The 18,635-nt window shown below is 51.6% G+C and overlaps 1 protein-coding gene across 1 annotated transcript; it reads left to right on the top strand.

Annotated features, from left to right (window-relative positions):
* The first annotated feature begins 11,818 nt into the window (after window positions 1-11,818).
* CSF2 (colony stimulating factor 2) lies at window positions 11,819-13,897 on the top strand. Its single transcript, XM_025994881.2, has 4 exons — window positions 11,819-11,977; window positions 12,060-12,101; window positions 12,785-12,910; window positions 13,636-13,897. Exons 1-4 carry the CDS (start codon window positions 11,819-11,821, stop codon window positions 13,771-13,773), a joined length of 465 nt encoding a protein of 154 aa, XP_025850666.1. The 3' UTR covers window positions 13,774-13,897.
* The last annotated feature ends 4,738 nt before the right edge of the window (window positions 13,898-18,635 follow it).

The raw sequence follows: 18,635 nt of genomic DNA, 5'->3' as shown, positions 1-18,635 counted from the left end.
GACCAGGTTGGTCTGATACTTAATTTCCCAGTCTTCAGGGGATTCTGGACCTTGTCTTTATCCTTAGGATAGCAAAAGAGACCTGCCTCTACCTGTTGCTTCTATTTCCTTATGCCCACAACTACTGATCTCCTTGATGTGCCAGCCAACAGAAGCACTGTGGCTTCCTGGATAAACCACATACCTTTCTTCCTGCCTCTAAACTTTTAACCACACTGACACCTCAGCCTCAAATGCCCTGATCCTGACTCTGCATGGTGAGTTCCTCCTTCAGAAACCAATTCAAATGCTGCCTACGTCTCTTGTCCAGACTATTCCAGGACAGAGCTCTTGTCTGAAAGAGGTAGGTAGATAGGGACCCACTGGAAGGACAGCCATGTAGCCCAGGGCAGCACAGACTGATGTAGATGCTGGAGGCTAGGAGATCACAGACTGTGGTTTCAGTGTGCACCTGACCCTTGAGGTCCAACTGACCCTTTAGCCCTGAGTGCCTTGCTCTCTGGTTCCCCAGCATCCCTCTGGGTGTATCTTCTCCAGTCTGGGGCTGTGGGGGAGAAAGGAGAGAGGGAGACTTCCTCTGTCACCATGCTAAGGAGCAATGTCACCACCCCTCTGATTTCTCACAATCCTCATAAAGGCTTTGGATGCTGACACCAGATGCTGGGGTCCCGACCCTCTTCTTCTGTTTGCTACCTTGATCCACCTCTCCCCTTATGTGATGGGTAAGGAATAGCCCAGCTGCTTGAATGGGACAGTAGGAGGTAAAAGAGTGATCTGCTACTACCTCAGAAATATATTCCTCCACTTTTTTCCTCCCTATACAATTTTCTGTTCCCACAAAAATAATTTTCTTCTCACTCATCCCCCCTCTCTCCAGCCTGGACCATGCACAGCACTGTGGGTGCCCAGGGAAGATTCTGTGTTGGACTTGGCCCTGGGAGGAGCAAGAAAAGCTCCTGCAGTTTCTGGTAGAACCACTAGGGGGAGGCAGGCCACCAGGTGAGAATGATCCAGGATCCTGGGGGAGGATCTGAGAGTGCGCTCAGAGTCCTGATTCCCAGCTGGTTTTCCCGGCCTCTCCTGCTCGCCTGCCCTACTCACTTTTCCACCCACACCTGGTGGCTGGTCCTAATTTCATCCTGAGGCAAGCATTTGTGCCCCACTTCCATGTTCCCCGGATGAGTCCCTTCTCATCACCTCCTTTTCACTCCCTAGAGAGTGGGTCAGTAGCCTTCCACCTATGCCAGCCCTGCTACCCTCTGTCCTGATGAAGAAGAGATGGACCCTGTGGCCTGTCCTGCCATGCTTCTCCCACACCTTGTCCTCAGCAGGCCAGAGCCAGTGGTGGATGTAACCAGCTCATACTGGTCTTTTAAAAAGTTGCCAGCCAGTTATCAGAGCATCTGTAGCCTGAAATTGGCCACAGTGAGAAAATTTACACTGTGGACATTGGCAAATGCTACAAAAAAGTGGACTCCTGGTCACTGAGAATCTGCTGAGAAAGTTTGACCAGCTGCTGGAGCTTCTCTTACTTGAGGCGTGGGGAGGTAGCTGGTGGACTGCCATTTTGTTCTTACCTGGCCATCCCCATTCAGGGCCCCTTCTCGAAGCTCCTTTTGTCCTGGAGCCACACTAATCTCACTCCAGACTGGATGGCACTACATTCCTTCAGTGCCTTTGAATTTGTGTATTCAGCGAATTCTGGCGGAGCACCTATGTGTCAGGGCTCGTATGGATGCTGGGGACATAGCAGTGAACTAGCCAGATGGAGGTGGTCTGCAGAGCTTGCTTTACACTGAGTGGTCTAGGAAGGCCTTTCTGAGCAAGTAACACATAGGTTGCGACAGGAATGAGGAGAAAGTACCTGTTGCATGACAACTGGGGAGGAGAGAGCTCTGGACAGAGAGAACAGTGCAAAGATCCAGAGACTGAAATGGGCTGAAAGCATTCACGGAACAGAAAGAGACCTGTGATAGGAGTAAATGCTGGTGGGGAGCCCACAACCCTCCTTTGGCCTCTCCCCTTTCCTTCCTTAGGCCCAGGCCCTGTTTTAGTGACTAATGACTACTGGAGGTGAATGGTCAGATCAGACACAGACCTGGTGCAGGAAGATCTGAGGCGGTGGCTGGGGGCGGGGGGAGGGATGTTGTCAGCAAAGATAAACCCAGAAAGCAGACAGGGAGACAAGGGGCAATGACACGTTTGAGAGGAGGTGAGCCTTTTCAGATCCTCTGGGGTCTCACCACTGCCCTTCTTACAGAACAGTCCAGCCTGCTCCAGATTGGACTGGGATGAACATGAGCCTGATCCACTGAGGCTCACCCCTGCTCCCAAGACTCAGACTCTGCCTGGGGTCAGCATAGCCCTGGACTGGAGCCTAGAACCAAGTCATGGTCTGTTCCCAGTCAGGTTGGGGCACTTCTACATCATGCTCAGCCATCTGCAGGGAGAAGATTGGTGACTCCCTGGCCCCATGGGAGGTCCAGGAGAGCTCACATCTTCCCTGGAGGTCTTTCAGTTTCCTGTCTTCTCTCTGAGCCTGCTCAGACCACCCTTAGTGCCAGATCTATAAGTCCATTTGCCACTAGTGGGCAGCAAAGCCCCATCATAAGTCCCAGGAAGGCCATTTGAAAGTCATAGTTCCACCTTCACAAATCCAAGGGGCCTTTTCAGCAGGAAAGCAGATTACCTCAGCCAGGAATTTTATTTTTTATTTCAACTTAAGAAACATTATAGTTTGTCTTTGGAAGGGCAATATAAGAGTATATGTGCTCTTTACTGAAAAACTTGGAAATACAGAAAAAGAAAGCAAAGAGAAATTGCTAGGAAGGCAAGCCTGTAAGGAGAGGTACGCTCAGAGAAGCATCACCACCTCACTCCATAGTGTGAATCCTCCTGCTCCAGGGAGGCTCTGCTCTTCCCACCCTGTCCTGGAAACTGCACTAGACTCAGTTCAGTAAACACCTGGAGTATCCTCCACAGCTTACCTAGGCTGGGGCCAAGTCTTGGGGAGATGCTGAGTCAGGCCCTTAAGGGGCTTCTTGGCCATGTCCAGTTGGCCCAGCACAGTGTGGTGGGGGTTAGCACAGACAGGACAATGGATGAACAGATACAGGTCTCGTTAGAGGGGCTTCCTACAGACGGTGATGCAAAGGGAGCTTGAGAAAGGACTAGGGGTTCATCTTGCAGAAAGAGGCACAGAAAAGGATGGTAGGCAGATGACAATGGAAATGTGATCTGCAAGAGAATGAAGATCTAAGACTATAGGGTAATCTGGGAGCATGGGGAGCATCTACACCACTTACAGGGTCAGACTGTGGGTGCCAAGTGGCTCAGTGGAACCAGGGCCTCCAAACTCCCTTTGTCACTGCCTTTGACCCTGGAGCCCAGTCACCCTGGGTATTGGGGACCTCTGGGTCTCAGCCTGACCCACTCCTTCATTCATTCCTCTCTGATCTCAGGATAGCCCAGCCTGCCTGGCCACTGTGGAGACAGCAAGACTGAACAACCATGGCCTGAGGAGTGCTGCATGTATGAAGGGAGAGGGGTAGGACAGTACCACATCAGACACCATGTTTAACATCCACAGGAAGGAACCAGAACAGAGAAGAGAGATGCTGAAGGAAAGATGGGCAGTCCAAGCAGAGCAGGATCCTTGGGCCCAAGGTAGGCAGGAGGCAGAGTAGAAGCTTGAGTGAATTCCCTCTGGGGGGCAGGGCCTCACATTCTCCCTTGAAAACCTCAGGCCAGGCAGGGGAGATGGATCAGGCAAAGTTGCTGCTGCCCTCCTGGACTGAGAAGGGGCTCAGGGAAACCCCTCAATGACCCCATGAAGTCTGGGCTCATGATTAACCTCATTTTACATATGAAGAAACTGAGACACAGAGAAATTAAGGGAGTCTGATTCCAGAGCATGGATTTAAGGATCCAGTGAATCACAGGAGCCTTTCAAGTCTAGTCCCCTGGCTGGACCCAGTCCTCTAGAGGTACCTCCCAGCTCTATAACCTTGTGGTTCTAGCTCCAGTGGCAGCACAGCTACAGAGCCTCAGCTCCATCTTCCACTCACTGAGCCACCATACATTCATCATCCAAATCCTCTACATGCCCACTCTCCCTCCTTTTACTCAGTGCTGCCCACATACACATGCAGTGAGGTTTAGATCCAGAGCTTGGCCTCTGTGTTCCTGTGTGTCCCCCATCCCCATGCCTCATGGCCCCATGGCTCACAGCTATCTCCTGCAGGCAGTCAAGGCCTTTCTCCTCCCACCCTGCTCCTCAAAGACCCCAGGCTCAGCTTGTACCACAGCTTTGGCTCATTCTTTGACACCTCCCTCTTTCCCCTCCCCAGGCCCTCCATGCTCCCCAGGCCCACAGAATCCTAGTCTGAAGCTTTGTTACTGCTTCCTCAGACAGGTGCTCCCAATCCCTACCTTCAGCAGGCACCATGTAAGTGTCCTGCCCGAACCCTGCCCTAGAGGGTATATGGGCTGTGCTGGAGACCAACTAGGTGCAGCCAGGACAGCACACTATGTGGATGAAGATGTCCACCTTGAGGTGGCCATGTCAGGGAGGCATAAGGAGGGTGGCCTCTGGAATGGGAGGGGAAGACGAATGGCAAGCTGTAGCTGGGTATCAGAGGACACAGACATAGCACAGAGCTATAACAGCATGAGAGTGGCAAGTAGGTTGGTCGGGTGCTCCCTCCCCTCTTCCTTCCACTGTTTGTCCTGATCCTTGTGGACCTTCTGGGGCCCTCCTGAATATGGTAATTTAAAAAAAACCCAAAAAACAAAAAGCAGACAGCCACTGCTTCCCCTCAGAGGGGGGGGGGTGAGCCTTGAATCAGGGAGGAGCATGAAACAACAGGGAAAAACCCACCTGTACCAGTGGGTACCCAATACATATGACTCCATTCTCCTCAGGCTGACGGCCTGACTCAATGACTGCCTGTTCCTACAAGACAAGGCCCTGGGCCACTGGCAGCCTGCGACCACCTCCTCCTTTCCAGAATAGGGGCAGGGGTAGGGAGGACAGTCTCCTGTCTTAATGTTCTCAGTTGGCTCTTTTCCTCTGACTGAGTGACTTCCCAGTTAGCGGACCTCAAATATCCAGGCTGCGGAGCAGGGTCTGCCTCCTGGGGCTAGGAGTAGGGAGGTGTTTGGGCACTGAGGAGGGGTCTGCACAGGTAAACTCCCACTCAGGGAAGCCTACCTCCAGGCTATGAGAAGGCTATGGAGGCTGGTCTACATCCCAGCAATCACTCTCCTCCCTTAAGGCCAGGGAGATAGAGACCAGGGGTGGGGAGGCACCCAGTCAGCCAAAATAGAAAGTATCCCTCCATGTAGCCCCCCAGTGCTCTCCAATAACTGTAGAGTAGGCCTCCATCCTTTTGTGGAGAAGAGCCAACTGGGGCTCAGAGGTGGATGTCATAGCCTGAGGTCATACAGCAAGAAAGGCCCAGCTCGGAGGCAAGCCTCCAACTCTGCATTCATTGTAAAGGGAGCTGCTGTGCCCCAGCAGACTGCACAGGGAAGGGAACTCAGTACAACTCATACTCAGGGAAGAAATAAATATATGTTCAAGGAGAGAGAGTTTTGAGTCTATGGTCCCAAGACTGAGAGGAGACATCCCCAAGGACTCCCTTCAGGCATCCCAGAGACACTTTGTGGGCCACTCCCCTCCATAACTACCCCCATTCATTTTCACCTTTATCACTCCTCCTAGGCTCTTGGTCTGAGAACAAAAGTTGTCCACTCCTGTGAGGGGCTAGCTGCCCCCGCTCCCGAGTAAAGTGTCAGAAGGGGCAGAGTGCTCTGCCCAGAGGCCAAGGTACGTAACAGGGAGTAGAGGAAGGCCCTGAGGCTCAAGGCCAGAGCTCTCTGGGACCCAAAGAACCGGAAGCAAGAGACATGCCTGCCCAAAAAAAGCTTCACCAAGAGTCTGAGGGAGCCCTGGCACTGCAGGAATTTCCTGACAGAAGCTTATTCCAGAGCCACCAGAACAGAAAGCCCATATCTGCAACCTTGAATCTGGCTCATCAGCTCCGGGGTAGGCAGGTATGGGAGCTGGGCCCAGATCTCTAGGCTCTCACCCAGCACACTGGACTGGATTCCAGCCCCAGACACAAAGGGCAGTTAGGGGCATGACAGGACTTTAGGAAGTTATAAAGGCTTCTGGTCTAATGATTTCTCTTCCTTTTCATTTTTTTAAAAGATTTTATTTATTTATTCATGAGAGACACAGAGAGAAAGAGAGAGGCAGGGACATAGGCAGAGGGAGAAGCAGACTCTATGCAGGGAACCTGATATGGGACTCGATCCCAGGACTCCAGGATCACGCCCTGGGCTGAAGGCAGGTGCTAAACCGCTGAGCCACCCAGGGATCCCCACTTCCTTTTCATTCTTAATGCAGCATCGGACAGTTCTTCCCCAAGGAAGCAAATAAAGGAAGTGGCTCCTTCTGGACACCTGATGACACTCCTCACTGGGGATGAGGCCAGGGGACAGGGATTCAGAGATTCACAGGCAGAGGATGCACTTCCAGCCCTGGAGAAAGCACACTGGGCATGAGGCATAAGGGGTGGGGAGGGGATCATGGAAGGCATGCCTACACCCACCCATGGGGTGTCACTGGCCTGAGTGTGCAGTTGTTAGGTCCTAGGGAAATAGCAAGGAAGCCCCAAGAACCAAAGAATGAAGCAATAAAGGGTGTGTCATCATTCTAAGCCCAGCCTTACAAGTTGGTACCCCTGAGTACTACCCAAGGCCTGGCCTACTCCAGTGCTTTGATGAGAACTTCCTCTTCACCAATGACTTCCAAGTGTCTTAGGCCTTGACCTCCCTCTGACCTCTGGGCCCATATAGCCACAACTGACTGAGACTTCCTGGAGGTCCCCTGGCCTCTCAAACTTGCCATATCCAGTTCAGTCTAGAATAACTCCCCAGACCTCTCTGTTATTTTGGGTCTCTCCCACTGCAGCAAATGGCCTCACTATCCACCTAGCTGCCTGAGCCAGAACCCTGAGTACCAGACTCCTCACTCACTTCCAGCCCCAAACCCACACATGCAACAGGTCCCTCTCAAGGCCTTAAATGTTTTCATTCCTACTTCTTGATTGCCCCTCCTGTCTGTTCATTCTCTGTGCACATGCTGGTTGATGCCCTCAACACTGTGTCCATGAGTCTGGGCATCACCTTTCCTGCTCCCTACCTAGTATGACCACCAAACGTGAATTCTGAGTGCAGGGGACATGAGGTTGGCCACATGTGGTAGGCCTTCCTATAAGCTTGGCTGTATGGAATCAGAGTCCCCACATGGCTAATGGTTAATAACCCTCAGATCCTTCCAATGCAGTCAGAACCCACCAGTGCCAGAGACTGGGGACACCCAAAAAGCAGGATAAGAACTGGGACTGGTTTGGACAGGCTGGGTCTTTTTGGGTTATATCCCTGGGGACCTAGACAGAGGAGATGCAGGAGTATGCCTGGAGCTATGACTACATAGGCCAAAGATGTTGCTTCATATGTCTGGTGTGGCCTGTAGTGATCCCATTCCCTGTGGAGAATGAGCCACTCATGGTGCTATCCCTGCACCAGGATCTCTTAAGCATGATACAGGACCCTTTGAACCCTAAGTCTGGGTGGAGTCCGGGCTTTCTAATTCACTATATCTGCAGAAAGACATTGTCAGGTACTAGGGTTGGGCCAGGGGAAGCTGTCCCTGCAAATTCCATCAAGGCTGAGTCTTCTGCCCAATTGGGGCTTCAGAAACCTTCCAAAGTGGAGTGAAGAGCTGAAGAAAGTTTGAAGCCTCCCTGGGAGGTTTCCCCCACAATGTTTCTAGACAGGCAACAATTTCCTCTGTGAGGCAATGAAAATTAAACCCATTGTAGAGATAAGGGAGCCAAGGCTTAGGGAGGAGGGAGTTACCCAGGGATCAGTGGTGGAGAGCCCAAATCTGAAACAAAGAGGTGCCTGGATGGCAGGCTCTGTTGGGGGAAATTCTGCCCTTGACTCCCAGGGCTTCCCTGGGACATTCACAGGCCACCCTAGCTTCCCTGCCAACAGTTGGAGGAGTCTCCCTCTACAGCTGCTCTGAGGGAGAACATCCCCATGCTGGTCTAGCCAAATGAACAGCATTTCCTGACTTTCTGATCCCTAAGATGGTAGCAGACGTCAGAGGAGCAGGAACAGATATGGGTTCAAATCTTCTCTCTGCCATCACTGTGTGGACTGGGCAAGGCCACTGGTCTCCTGGACTCCCACACCAATGGCTCGCAGGCCAGAGTGGGTGAGATCAGCTGAGATGCCCATGTAGAGGTCCCACGGGATGTGCACACTAGGAGGCCTGTTTCCTTCCCATTGTGATAACTTCCTCTGTGATAAGGAGCCTGGGGTGGCCACAAGCCCCCGTTTCCTTCACAGTCTGTGGGAGGACACTCACAGGAAACCCCTTCCAGAGGGTTTTCTCCTGGCCCTGTGGGAAGGTGGAGCAAAGAGGAGTCACACTGCCCACCGCGGTCCCTGCTCTCACCCTCCCACAGTCCCATCCGGGGCCCCTGAGTCAGCACACGCACTCGATGTTATCGCTACCACTTTCCATGCGGTGCAATCTAGGAATGCCTGCCCATGTCATGGCCTCAGCCTTGATGTCATCTTTCCAGAAGAATGATGTGTGGCTGCCCATGAACCTCACGGTTAAACCCAGGAGCTCTGTCCTTCACAGTGACTTTGATGCCTGTGGGCTACCTGCTAGAATGAACTCCTATGGCTCCTGCTTCTTCTCTTTTTTTTCCCTTTTAAATATTTTATTTATTTATTCATGAAAAACACAGAGAGGCAGACACAAAAGCAGAGGGAGAAGCAGGCTCCCTGAGGGTAGCCCAATATGGGACTCGATCCCAGGACCTCAGGATTACGCTGAGCCGAAGGCAGATGCTCAACTGCTGAGCCACTCAGGCATCCCTCTTCTCCTTTCCTATTTTCCCAGAACCTTGGCCCTGGCAGTGGCTCACATCTCTAGCACACTCCTAGCCCTTAAAGCTGTTGTGTTGGCCCTTAGCCCTTCTTGGCTAACCCTCTCTGGCCTTAGTGATTGCATGGACATGGACCATTTACATCCAGGTCCGTCTCCTGCACAGGCAGCCTCCAAACCACTGAAACTTCCTGTGGGTCCTTAGACACTGCAAACCTGCTCCTTCATCCCTAGGTCCCCATCTTAGACACCTAGACAGTGGTTCTAACTCTCCTTACTGCACCCTCTGGGGAGGGTGTTGAGTAGATTAATCTCACTTCTCCATGCATGGGGATACTAAGTACATAAAGGCAGGGCCATGTTTTCCACCATCCCTGTATCCTCCTCCCCTGCTGGGAACCTAGTAGGTGATCAATAAAAATGAATGAATGACTGAATTACTCCATTATATCATCAAGTCCTCAATAATTCTACTTCCTAAATCTCTCTGGAACCTGCCTCCTCTTCACCATACCTGCTCCTAAAACTTTATCTCTTTGTTCCCCAAACATTCTTCCACTAGTCTGTCCTCTCTCTCTCTCCTACAATCTGACTTGCCCACCTGGCTGTACTTACCCTTTCAGCCTGTGCTGGGAGGTGGCATCTCCCAGGAAGCTCTTTGGTCTCCTGTGGACCCCTAAACTGGGAGGTGTTTTCTTGGGATCCCTCAGCTCTGAACTTCCCCCATCCATGCCTGGATCCACACAATGAGATCCAGTGCTATCTCCCCTACCAGGCTGGGAGCCTCCAGGGCCAGATGTGAGGGCCAGTCAGAGGGTGCCATTCATTTCCTTGCCAGCACATGGCCTAGTGTGGATTGGAAGAGTTTGTTGACTAATTGTCTGATCTGTGACGACTCATTTCCAAAAGGAAAATGACCTTCCATCTCAGAGGGCCACGCCAGCTCTGTGCCTCCTTAACTACCAGTTGAGCCATTGCCTATGGCCCTTGCTTTCCACTACCCAGGTTCCAGAACACTGTCTGCCACAGACCTCCACTCTATGACATCTGTATCTAGTGTTCTTCACCTCTTCTGTACCTCCTAGGAGCTCCTTGGAAGGGGCTGAGCAGAGCCCTCATGAAAAAGCAAGAAGGACCAGGGTTTGGATGTGCCATACTCTCACCCCAGCCTGTCAACCTAGGAATGTTTCAGCAGGTTCAGAAAGGCAAGGATGGCATCAAGTTGGGTCCTAGTGGGGTCTGGAGGACTAATGTCTGTCTCCCCTGTACAAGAGCAGCAATCCTTCTGCCAAGTGAAACTTGCCAGGGCCTCAGACTCGGGCCACAGGACTTAGACCGTGAGTTCTCCGTGGTGTCTACTTGAGCCCAGCAGAATAGCATCACTTGTATCCTATCCCATCAATCTAGACTAACTCAGGGGCCCCAAAACATCAAACCCAGTTGAGAAGCTTCTCTATATCAGAGGGGTACATGCAGGGGCTCACATGGATGCATCTCATATAAAGTAGCCCCCTGACACACATTTAAGTACAGAAATGTACACGTGTGCACCCACACCTCTATGGCCACGAAACTCATAGCATGAGGCAGCAAACACAAACTCGTGCTATCCTCTCCAAACTCCATTGTGAAAATCAAACACTCATCAGCCTCTCAAGAGCCTGTGGCTTTTTTTAGAAGCAGTTCCTGTTCCACAGAAGAGGCCTCTGGACCTGGAGATGTGCTGGGGCAGGGGCCATGTAAAAATTAAGCTTGGAAGACCTTGTTCGAGAAGCCGCTGTTGCCCAAAGCTCCTCGTACCTGTGAGATATGCCCACCAGGTTGGGGGGGGGGGATGCCCCACCCTGCTACCTTCTTCCCGAATGGTGGGGGGATAGCCAGGGGCTACACATAGGAGCACAGTACCTAGCTCACAAGGGTGGTCTGGACTACAGAGAGAGGTGAGATTCACAGAGCTCAGGGGGAAGAGTCACTTAGCAAGGTTATACTAGAGCCAGAACTTGAGCGGAGGGCCCTCACTACTCCCACTGAGAGCCCCAACTCACCCCTGCAGCTTGGGGGTTGAACACAGCTGTGAAAACTCTGATTATTGCTGTCAGATGGGACCTTACCATGAGGAACACTCTACAATCCTGCTGGCTGGATGTGATATGTACACACTTGTCATTCTCCCTGCACACAGGGGCTATGCAGCAGAGGTCCCTGATGGGAAGAGCTTGCCACTACTCTGGATCTTTGCTGGGAGCTGTCGCAGGACTATGCCATTTGGCTGGATTCTGCCTAGGTGGACAGTGTACAGGTCTGTGAATGTCTTCCTCCTACTCAGATCTCTCGCTGTGGCCAGAGGAGAGGGATCTAGGAGGAGAAGGGGAGGCTGGTGTTGGAATGGGCCCCAGGGTGGGCACAGCCAGCCCAAAGGCTTTTTGCGATTAGAGGCAGGGTGGAGAGCATGGGTGTAGGAGCTCGATCTAGTATCTCCCAGGCCCCGCCCTGGCCACTCCAGGCCAGGAAGTCCACGCTGTGCCCAGAGGCCCCTCAGAGGGAGGGGGCAGTCTCATTGGCCAAACTACCCAGGGAGGGCTGGAGAGTGCTCAACGAGGCAGGCGGATGCACTGCCAATTCTTGGAAGCGCTCATTAATGAAAACCCCTGAGCCTGACCACCTGGAGGAAAGGCTCACCGTTCCCATGTGTGATAAGGGCCAGGAGATTCCACAGGTCAGGTAGTTCCCCCGCCTCTCTGGCGTTTTGTGGTCACCATTAATCATTTCCTCTAACTGTGTATATAAGAGCTCTTTTGCCAGTGAGCCCAGTACTCAGAGAGAAAGGCTAAAGTCCTCAGGAGGATGTGGCTGCAGAACCTGCTTTTCTTGGGCACTGTGGTCTGCAGCATCTCTGCACCCACCCGCTCACCCACCCTTGTCACTCGGCCCTCTCAGCACGTGGATGCCATCCAGGAGGCCCTGAGCCTTTTGAACAACAGTAATGACGTGACTGCTGTGACGGTGAGTGAGGGAGGGACTGCAGGCTGTGCCTGGATTGGCCCTGCCTGTCAGCTTAATAAAACAGTATTTTGCTTTTCTACAGAATAAAGCAGTAAAAGTCGTCTCTGAAGTGTTTGACCCTGAGGTAAGATGCTTCTCTCTGACATGCCTTCCCAGAGACCTCTACTGTTGGGGGGGGGGGGGCTCCATTTCACATGGACTCTCATAGGGTGGTCAGTCCACTTTCTCCAGTCAGCTGGCTGCCCAGAGGGGCCTCGGGAGGCCACTGGCCTTGCGCCTGTAGCAGTCATGTGAACTCCTTCATTAGCTGAGCAGCCATGGACAGACCTAGCATTCAAGGGGCCAGGGGCCACCAGGGGACAGGTAGGTGAAGTGGGAATTACTTCAAGACACAGGGCTGTGAGCTTGGGGGACTCATGAGACTAATCTCGGTGGAGACAGAGTGTTGGTTACAGAGAGGCACAGAGATTTCAAGAACAAGCCTTGTTCACATAGCAGGTTGGGGGAGATGCCCCACCCCTTGCTACCTTCTCCCTGAATGGTGGGGGTATAGGGACCTCCTCTCCTGGGGGCTGGGACCCTCTTGAGATGCCAGGGAATGTAGTTGTGCTAGCTGAGGGTGGCCTGAGCTGAATGGTGCAGATTCATGTTTGCATGTATGACTGGACCCAGCATCATCCTGTGCCCCTCCCAAGTTCTGCTCTTGGGGGACAGGGCTGAGAACAGGAAAAAGTGACAGGAAGAGTGTCATATGCCCACCAGAGGGCACCTGTCCACTACTCACCAAGGAATGGACATTCTCCACAGGGGCCAACATGCCTGGAGACCCGCCTACAGCTGTACAAGGAGGGCCTGCAGGGCAGCCTCACCAGCCTCAAGAATCCCTTAACCATGATGGCCAATCACTATAAGCAGCACTGTCCCCCTACCCCGGTGAGTGCCCATGTCAGGTCCTAAAGCTGAAAAGTTTTGGTCTAGGAGGGTGGAGGACTGGATAAGGAGGGACCTTTGGCTATAGCCATTAAAGACCACAAAGGGTTTTGGTGTCAACAGATTTGTAATAATTAGCAGAGCAAGCTTCCCTGCCCATTTTCATCCCTGGGAGTTAAAGCCATGGAGCTCCAGATGCCTATACAGTCCCTAGTGGGAGACACTTCTGTCCTATCATTAATGAGGTCAAAGGTGAGGCAAACCCAAGGAAACTAAGGTCCAGGGTACATTCCTGGGCCCAAGTGCTACCTCTCTGGCTCCTTGTGAGGTGCCTAATTGCATGGGGCAAGGAAGGAGTCATACCCAGACTGGACAAAGGCCCCAAACACTCCTTTTCTGTGGAGAGTGAAGTTTGTGGCCTTAACTCCTCCCCCTTCTAGACGGCTGGCCTAAGAGCAAAAGAGATGTTGACCCAACTGCCCAGCCCAGCAGACCAGCCTCGGGTTGGCATTTTGTCAGTCCCCAGGGCCTGGCTGCTATTAACAGAGTTGTGTACCCTTTGGGTGACACTGGGTGGCAACCTATCATCTGACCTAGGTCAGCAGGCAGGCTCCAAATAGGCCTTCTGGCCTCTGAGTTCTAAGGGGCAGTGCAGAAACCCTGGTGCTCCCCCATTACCCACTCACACCTGGACTCAAAGTTTTATTGTTCTTATTTATTTTTTTAAGGAATCTCCCTGTGCAACCCAGAATATTACCTTCAAAAATTTCAAAGAGAACCTGAAGGATTTTCTGTTTAACATCCCCTTTGACTGCTGGAAAAGTCAAGAAGTGAGGCAGGCCAGTCCAACCAGGAGCCAGCCCTGAGAGCATACCTCACAAGTCACTGCCTTTCTACCCATGTATTGCTGAAACTCAGGATCTTCACCTTTGAGGGACCACTGGGTGGACCAGGGCTGTAGAGGGGGCACGGACTTGCTCTGGGCCATGCTGCCCGGATACCAGCTTGGTATGGGGAGTGGGGAATGTTTTATACTGGCAGGGATCAGTAATATTTATTTATATATTTATGTATTTTAATATTTATTTATTTATTTATTTAAGATCATACTCTGTATTTATTCAAGACATTTTACTATTATAATAAATTATTAAAAGCCTGTTCTTATTTGTGCACTTTCCAGTTTGTTTTCAACCCTGAGCAAATGCTGATGGTGCTCCCCACAGAGGAATGGGTGGAGAGGAGCCATAAGGTTGGGGAGGGGGCAGGGTGCTCTAGCAGGTTGGTCACTGTCTGAGAGGCACCAATTGCAGAGCAGAGCAGATGAGTGGGAAGAGTTGGCCTGGGTGCTGCGTCACACACACCTAGATCTGCTTCCCTGGATACTCAGGGCTCCAACTGCAAAAAGAGGCTTTCAGGTTCACTTGGAAGTCCAAGGCACCTGGTCAGTGGGAACTTTGCTCCAGTAAAAGGCCATCATACTTCCTGAGAAGGCTTGGGGGTTCCTGGGGCTTGGCTGGCCACTGGCTGAATGGCCTTCCCTAGTGTGAGGCAAAACACCTGTGCCCTTCAGAAACCTGGGCCCGTGGGCAGCCCTGGTGGCGCAGTGGTTTAGCGCCGCCTGCAGCCTGGGGTGTGATCCTGGAGACCCAGGATTGAGTCCCACGTCAGGCTCTCTGCATGGAGCCTGCTTCTCCCTCCGCCTGTGTCTCTGCCTCTCTCTCTCTCTCTCTGTGTGTCTCATGAATAAATAAATTAAATTAAATTAAAAAAAAAAAAAAGAAAAGAAACCTGGGCCCAGTGGCCACACCCTAATCCTCACACCCAGGGCTTCAACCACTCCTAAGGTAAACCAGTAGATAGCTAGCTGTTTAAGCAAAACAAACAAACAAAAAAACAAACAAACCACAGGGGTCAGAGCCCAGCATATTTACCAAACTTTCCCCTAAATGGGTGATCTTAATCTGTGAGAGTCAGAATCTATATTCAGAATTTGTCAGTACATGGTTCTAGTATGGCATTTTTCTGAGCTTTTGTTTTTACATGAAGTTCTACATCTAATCAGGTGCCTTCCTCTAAAATCCAAGGCCTTCAGGCCAAGAAATAGCAGTGCTCTGCCCTTCCCTTGCTTTGCCAGCCTAGTTGGAGGCTGTTGTTCCGGAACCTGTTCTTCTGTGTCCCTCCTGGGGACTATGAGGAAATAGGTGTGTCCTCAAGAGTCAGGCATACAGGACAGCAAGGCCAGCCTTCTCCTTGACAGGTGGACCTGAGGAAGCTGGCTTAGTGCAGCTGCTGTTCCTGCCTGGCTCTCTCTCCACCCTACCTACTCTCTCTGCTCTGGCACCTGCAGATAGCACCTGTCCTGGCCAAAGACCTGTCCCAATCATCAGGCATAAAGGTCATGACTCAAAATGTGATTACAAATAAAAATTCTTAGACCAAGCCTGATTTTCAGCAGAGACAAGAATCCATGAAGTGTGCTGTGGTCATAGAAAATGCATAAAAAGCACATCTTGCCCGGCGATAAGGTCCTCTCTGTCTTCCACGTAAGCCAGTGATGACTGATAAGAGATTTAGCATTTCCTTAGACTCACATATATAGGTACCCCTCTCCACAGAAATGCTGCCAAGCCCAGTGCTCATGTTGGCTTGGAGCTACCCTCAAGTACTACCATGTACCTGTACGTGTTCCTGGCTTGCGCACTCTGGGGATCAGAAAACCATTCTGCCTCCATGAAGACAGCCAGCGTGTCTGCCTATGACAATCACACGGCAGTCTGTGCTGAAATTCAGAAAGAACTTTCGGCTGACACCATGACATACAACGTAAGTCTGGGTCTTCATCAAACAACACTTTGCTCTCAGTGGCCCTTTGTGCTTCTGACCAATTTCTCCTGCTTTCAGGGTTCCTTCAAAAGGCCCCAGAACACCAGTGAGGTAAGGTGCAGATGCCGCATGGACTTTTCTGACCACCTTTGAAAGGGACCATCACCCCAGTCAACACCCAGGGCAGAGACAAGACCAAAACATACTAGAGTGAGAAATCTGGGAAAAAAGCTGAATTTTGAATTTGCAGCTTTCAGCTCAGCCCACAGAGGAATCAGTGGTCAGTTTCCAGGTTTCTCCAGGGTCTCTGATCACCACCACAGATTAGCCTTGGGCCTGGGGAGAGATTAGACACCTACTGCAGCACTCATATTGCAACTGTGGGACACCTGTGGGACAATCAGGGTAGGGCCTGAATTTGAATTCAGGGCTTCATCTAGCCAGAGTGACCAGATGGATGGGCTGGGGGTTAATTGGTGCTCTGCTGTGCACCACCACCATCCCAGGACCCTTAACCCTGTTTCAGGAGCCCTGCTATGGGGAATTTACAAAGGATTTCATCTCTACCCTGAAGGAACTTACGAAACATAACGAGCATGACCGTCACATACAAAAGGTTTATAAGGACATGGAAGAACTCACCAGAATCTGCCCAAAGCTGAAAGTAAGTTGCTGTTTGCTCTTAGAGGAAACTTAACGCTACCACAGCCAGGGGCCCAGAGGAACAAAGGGCTTCTTAGAGCTCCCACTTGCCACATGTGAGGACTTAGGTACTACTTTCTGATCCAAAAGAAATACACTCACTGACAGGGGCTGGGGCTTAGGAGAGTGGGGACTTAGAGGTTGTTTTGGAGGTTTCTCTTATGCCCTCTGCCAGGTCCCTATACACAGGGGTCAGTGTGGAGCAGGTCTGAGACAGGTCAGAGCAGGGCTGGTTGTGTAATCAGACTGGGGAGAGGAAGGGGCTGCTCAGTGCCAACCCTAACAGGGCAGCCAAGGGAGGTCCGGTTTGCCCTGTCCCACTGGAAGCCCACTATGTGTGGATGGGCAGTGGCTCGGGGGGGGGGGGGCATGTTCTTGGGAAATGACTGAGGTATGCCTCTGTATTTGCCCCCTGCTTATACAGTTCTCCTGTGTGCTCTCATCCTGCTTGTCCTTGTGTCCTGTCCTGGGCAGCTGTGAGACATGCCCACACTTAGCTGTTTTTCTCCCTGTGGCTACAGATGGGCCTCAGATCCTGTGTTCCACTATTACCAGATGGCCCCCAGTGTGCTTCTAAGATAGATGAGGAGGGTCTGCCCGAGTTACCTCCTCAGCGATGGAGGGCTTACAGGACCCTTGTGGTTGGTAGAAGAGAGTTTGCTTTACTTTTTTCTGCTAAAAATATGACTTAAGTATGTATTTTTTTATTTAGCCAACAGAATCACCCAAGAACTGTACTACTGAGAAAAGTAATTTTTCACAGTTCAAGGAAGCCTTACAGAGTGTTGTCATATCCATAGAAGGATGGAAATCCTGTAAAAGGGTCAAAAGCAGTCTCTGAGACCCCATCTTCTCACTGGAGCCTGGTTAGAGCTGCAAGAAATGGGATTGGAGGAACCTTGGGGAAAATTTGTAGCCAGGGTGGGGTGGGAGTTTGCTGGCTCTGGGCTGGCTGACAAGACTGTGGGTGGGTATGGGGGCAGGGGTGTGCCTGAAGAAATATTTCTATAACTGATACAACAGCAGCCGCTACTTCAATAAAGCTGGGTATATATAAATGCTGGCGAGTGTGAGTTGTGATAGAGTCCAGTCTCCCAGGGACTTTGAAAGACTGGAAGGGGGCAGGCTGGGATTGATGGCCCCATAACTAGGACTCCTGACCTGGAGAGCCAGGAATCTCCCAGGATGAGAGGCCTAGGAGGGCGAGTAGGGGCCCCCCTTCATCAGCTCCTCTGCTGCTGGAGAGTGCCAGTGGGCACACAATAGGGGATCCTTCAGTGTCTGTGCAGCTTGTTACTACCCCTGTGTCCTTCAGAACTCGAAGCAGATCCTTTCCCAGATCTCTCCTCCCCCAGCCTCACTCAGTACCCATCCATCCCTGGATCCAAGAGTCAAGACTCAAGGCTCAAGTCTCTTCCCTGTGTGATCTCCACTCCTGTTTCTGGGGGCTCTAAATCTAATTCATTATGCCCCCTCCTCTGCCTCCTGCTGAGGGCTGGTATGACCACAGAAGGGTCAGTCCTGGTAAATGGCTCAGGGGAGTGTGGACCTGCAGCCTTCTCACAAAGGACTGGGTACAGTGGGGAACCTGGACCAAAAGAGGGGTACCCACAGGGACGAGGGACATCTCCAACTCCCAGATTTCTAGATCAGCAAATAGCTATCTGACTTCAAAGCAAAGTCCCTTACCTACAAAGCCTCTCACAACACCCTTCAGAGCCCCCTTGGCTTTTATGCTCACTCCCTGACTACTGTTGCTCCTACTCCCCCAGAACATGGGGGCACTGCCTGTGGTAAATCCATCAGCTGCTCTGGTCCTGAAGTGCTGCCAGACTGAGCTACTGAGCTCTGACCCTCTTACCCTCAATTCTAACCCTAACCCTGATTTGATGGGTTTTGGGAGGTGACAGCCCCCTACAATCCAAACCTCTCAGACCATGAGTTCCTTTACCAAACCGGGAAAGATAAAGACCTTTTGTTCTGGAATATGATTAGGTATCAAGCTGCAACACAATTTGGCTCATACCAGACCTGTCTGCAACATCTACCTTCTGATAGACCTACCCTAGCCTTGAAGCTTCGGATTATGCCTGCAGCCAATGCACAGACCTACCATAGCCCTGTCCATTCCGATCCCTTGCTCTACACTTCTCAGACCACTCTCTGCTTATCTCTACCTTGAGAGGTCACATAGGCTGGA

This window comes from Vulpes vulpes, chromosome 12 (genome assembly GCF_048418805.1).
Source record: "Vulpes vulpes isolate BD-2025 chromosome 12, VulVul3, whole genome shotgun sequence".
Lineage (NCBI taxonomy): Eukaryota > Metazoa > Chordata > Mammalia > Carnivora > Canidae > Vulpes > Vulpes vulpes.
This window is presented reverse-complemented; position numbering and strand designations above follow the sequence as displayed.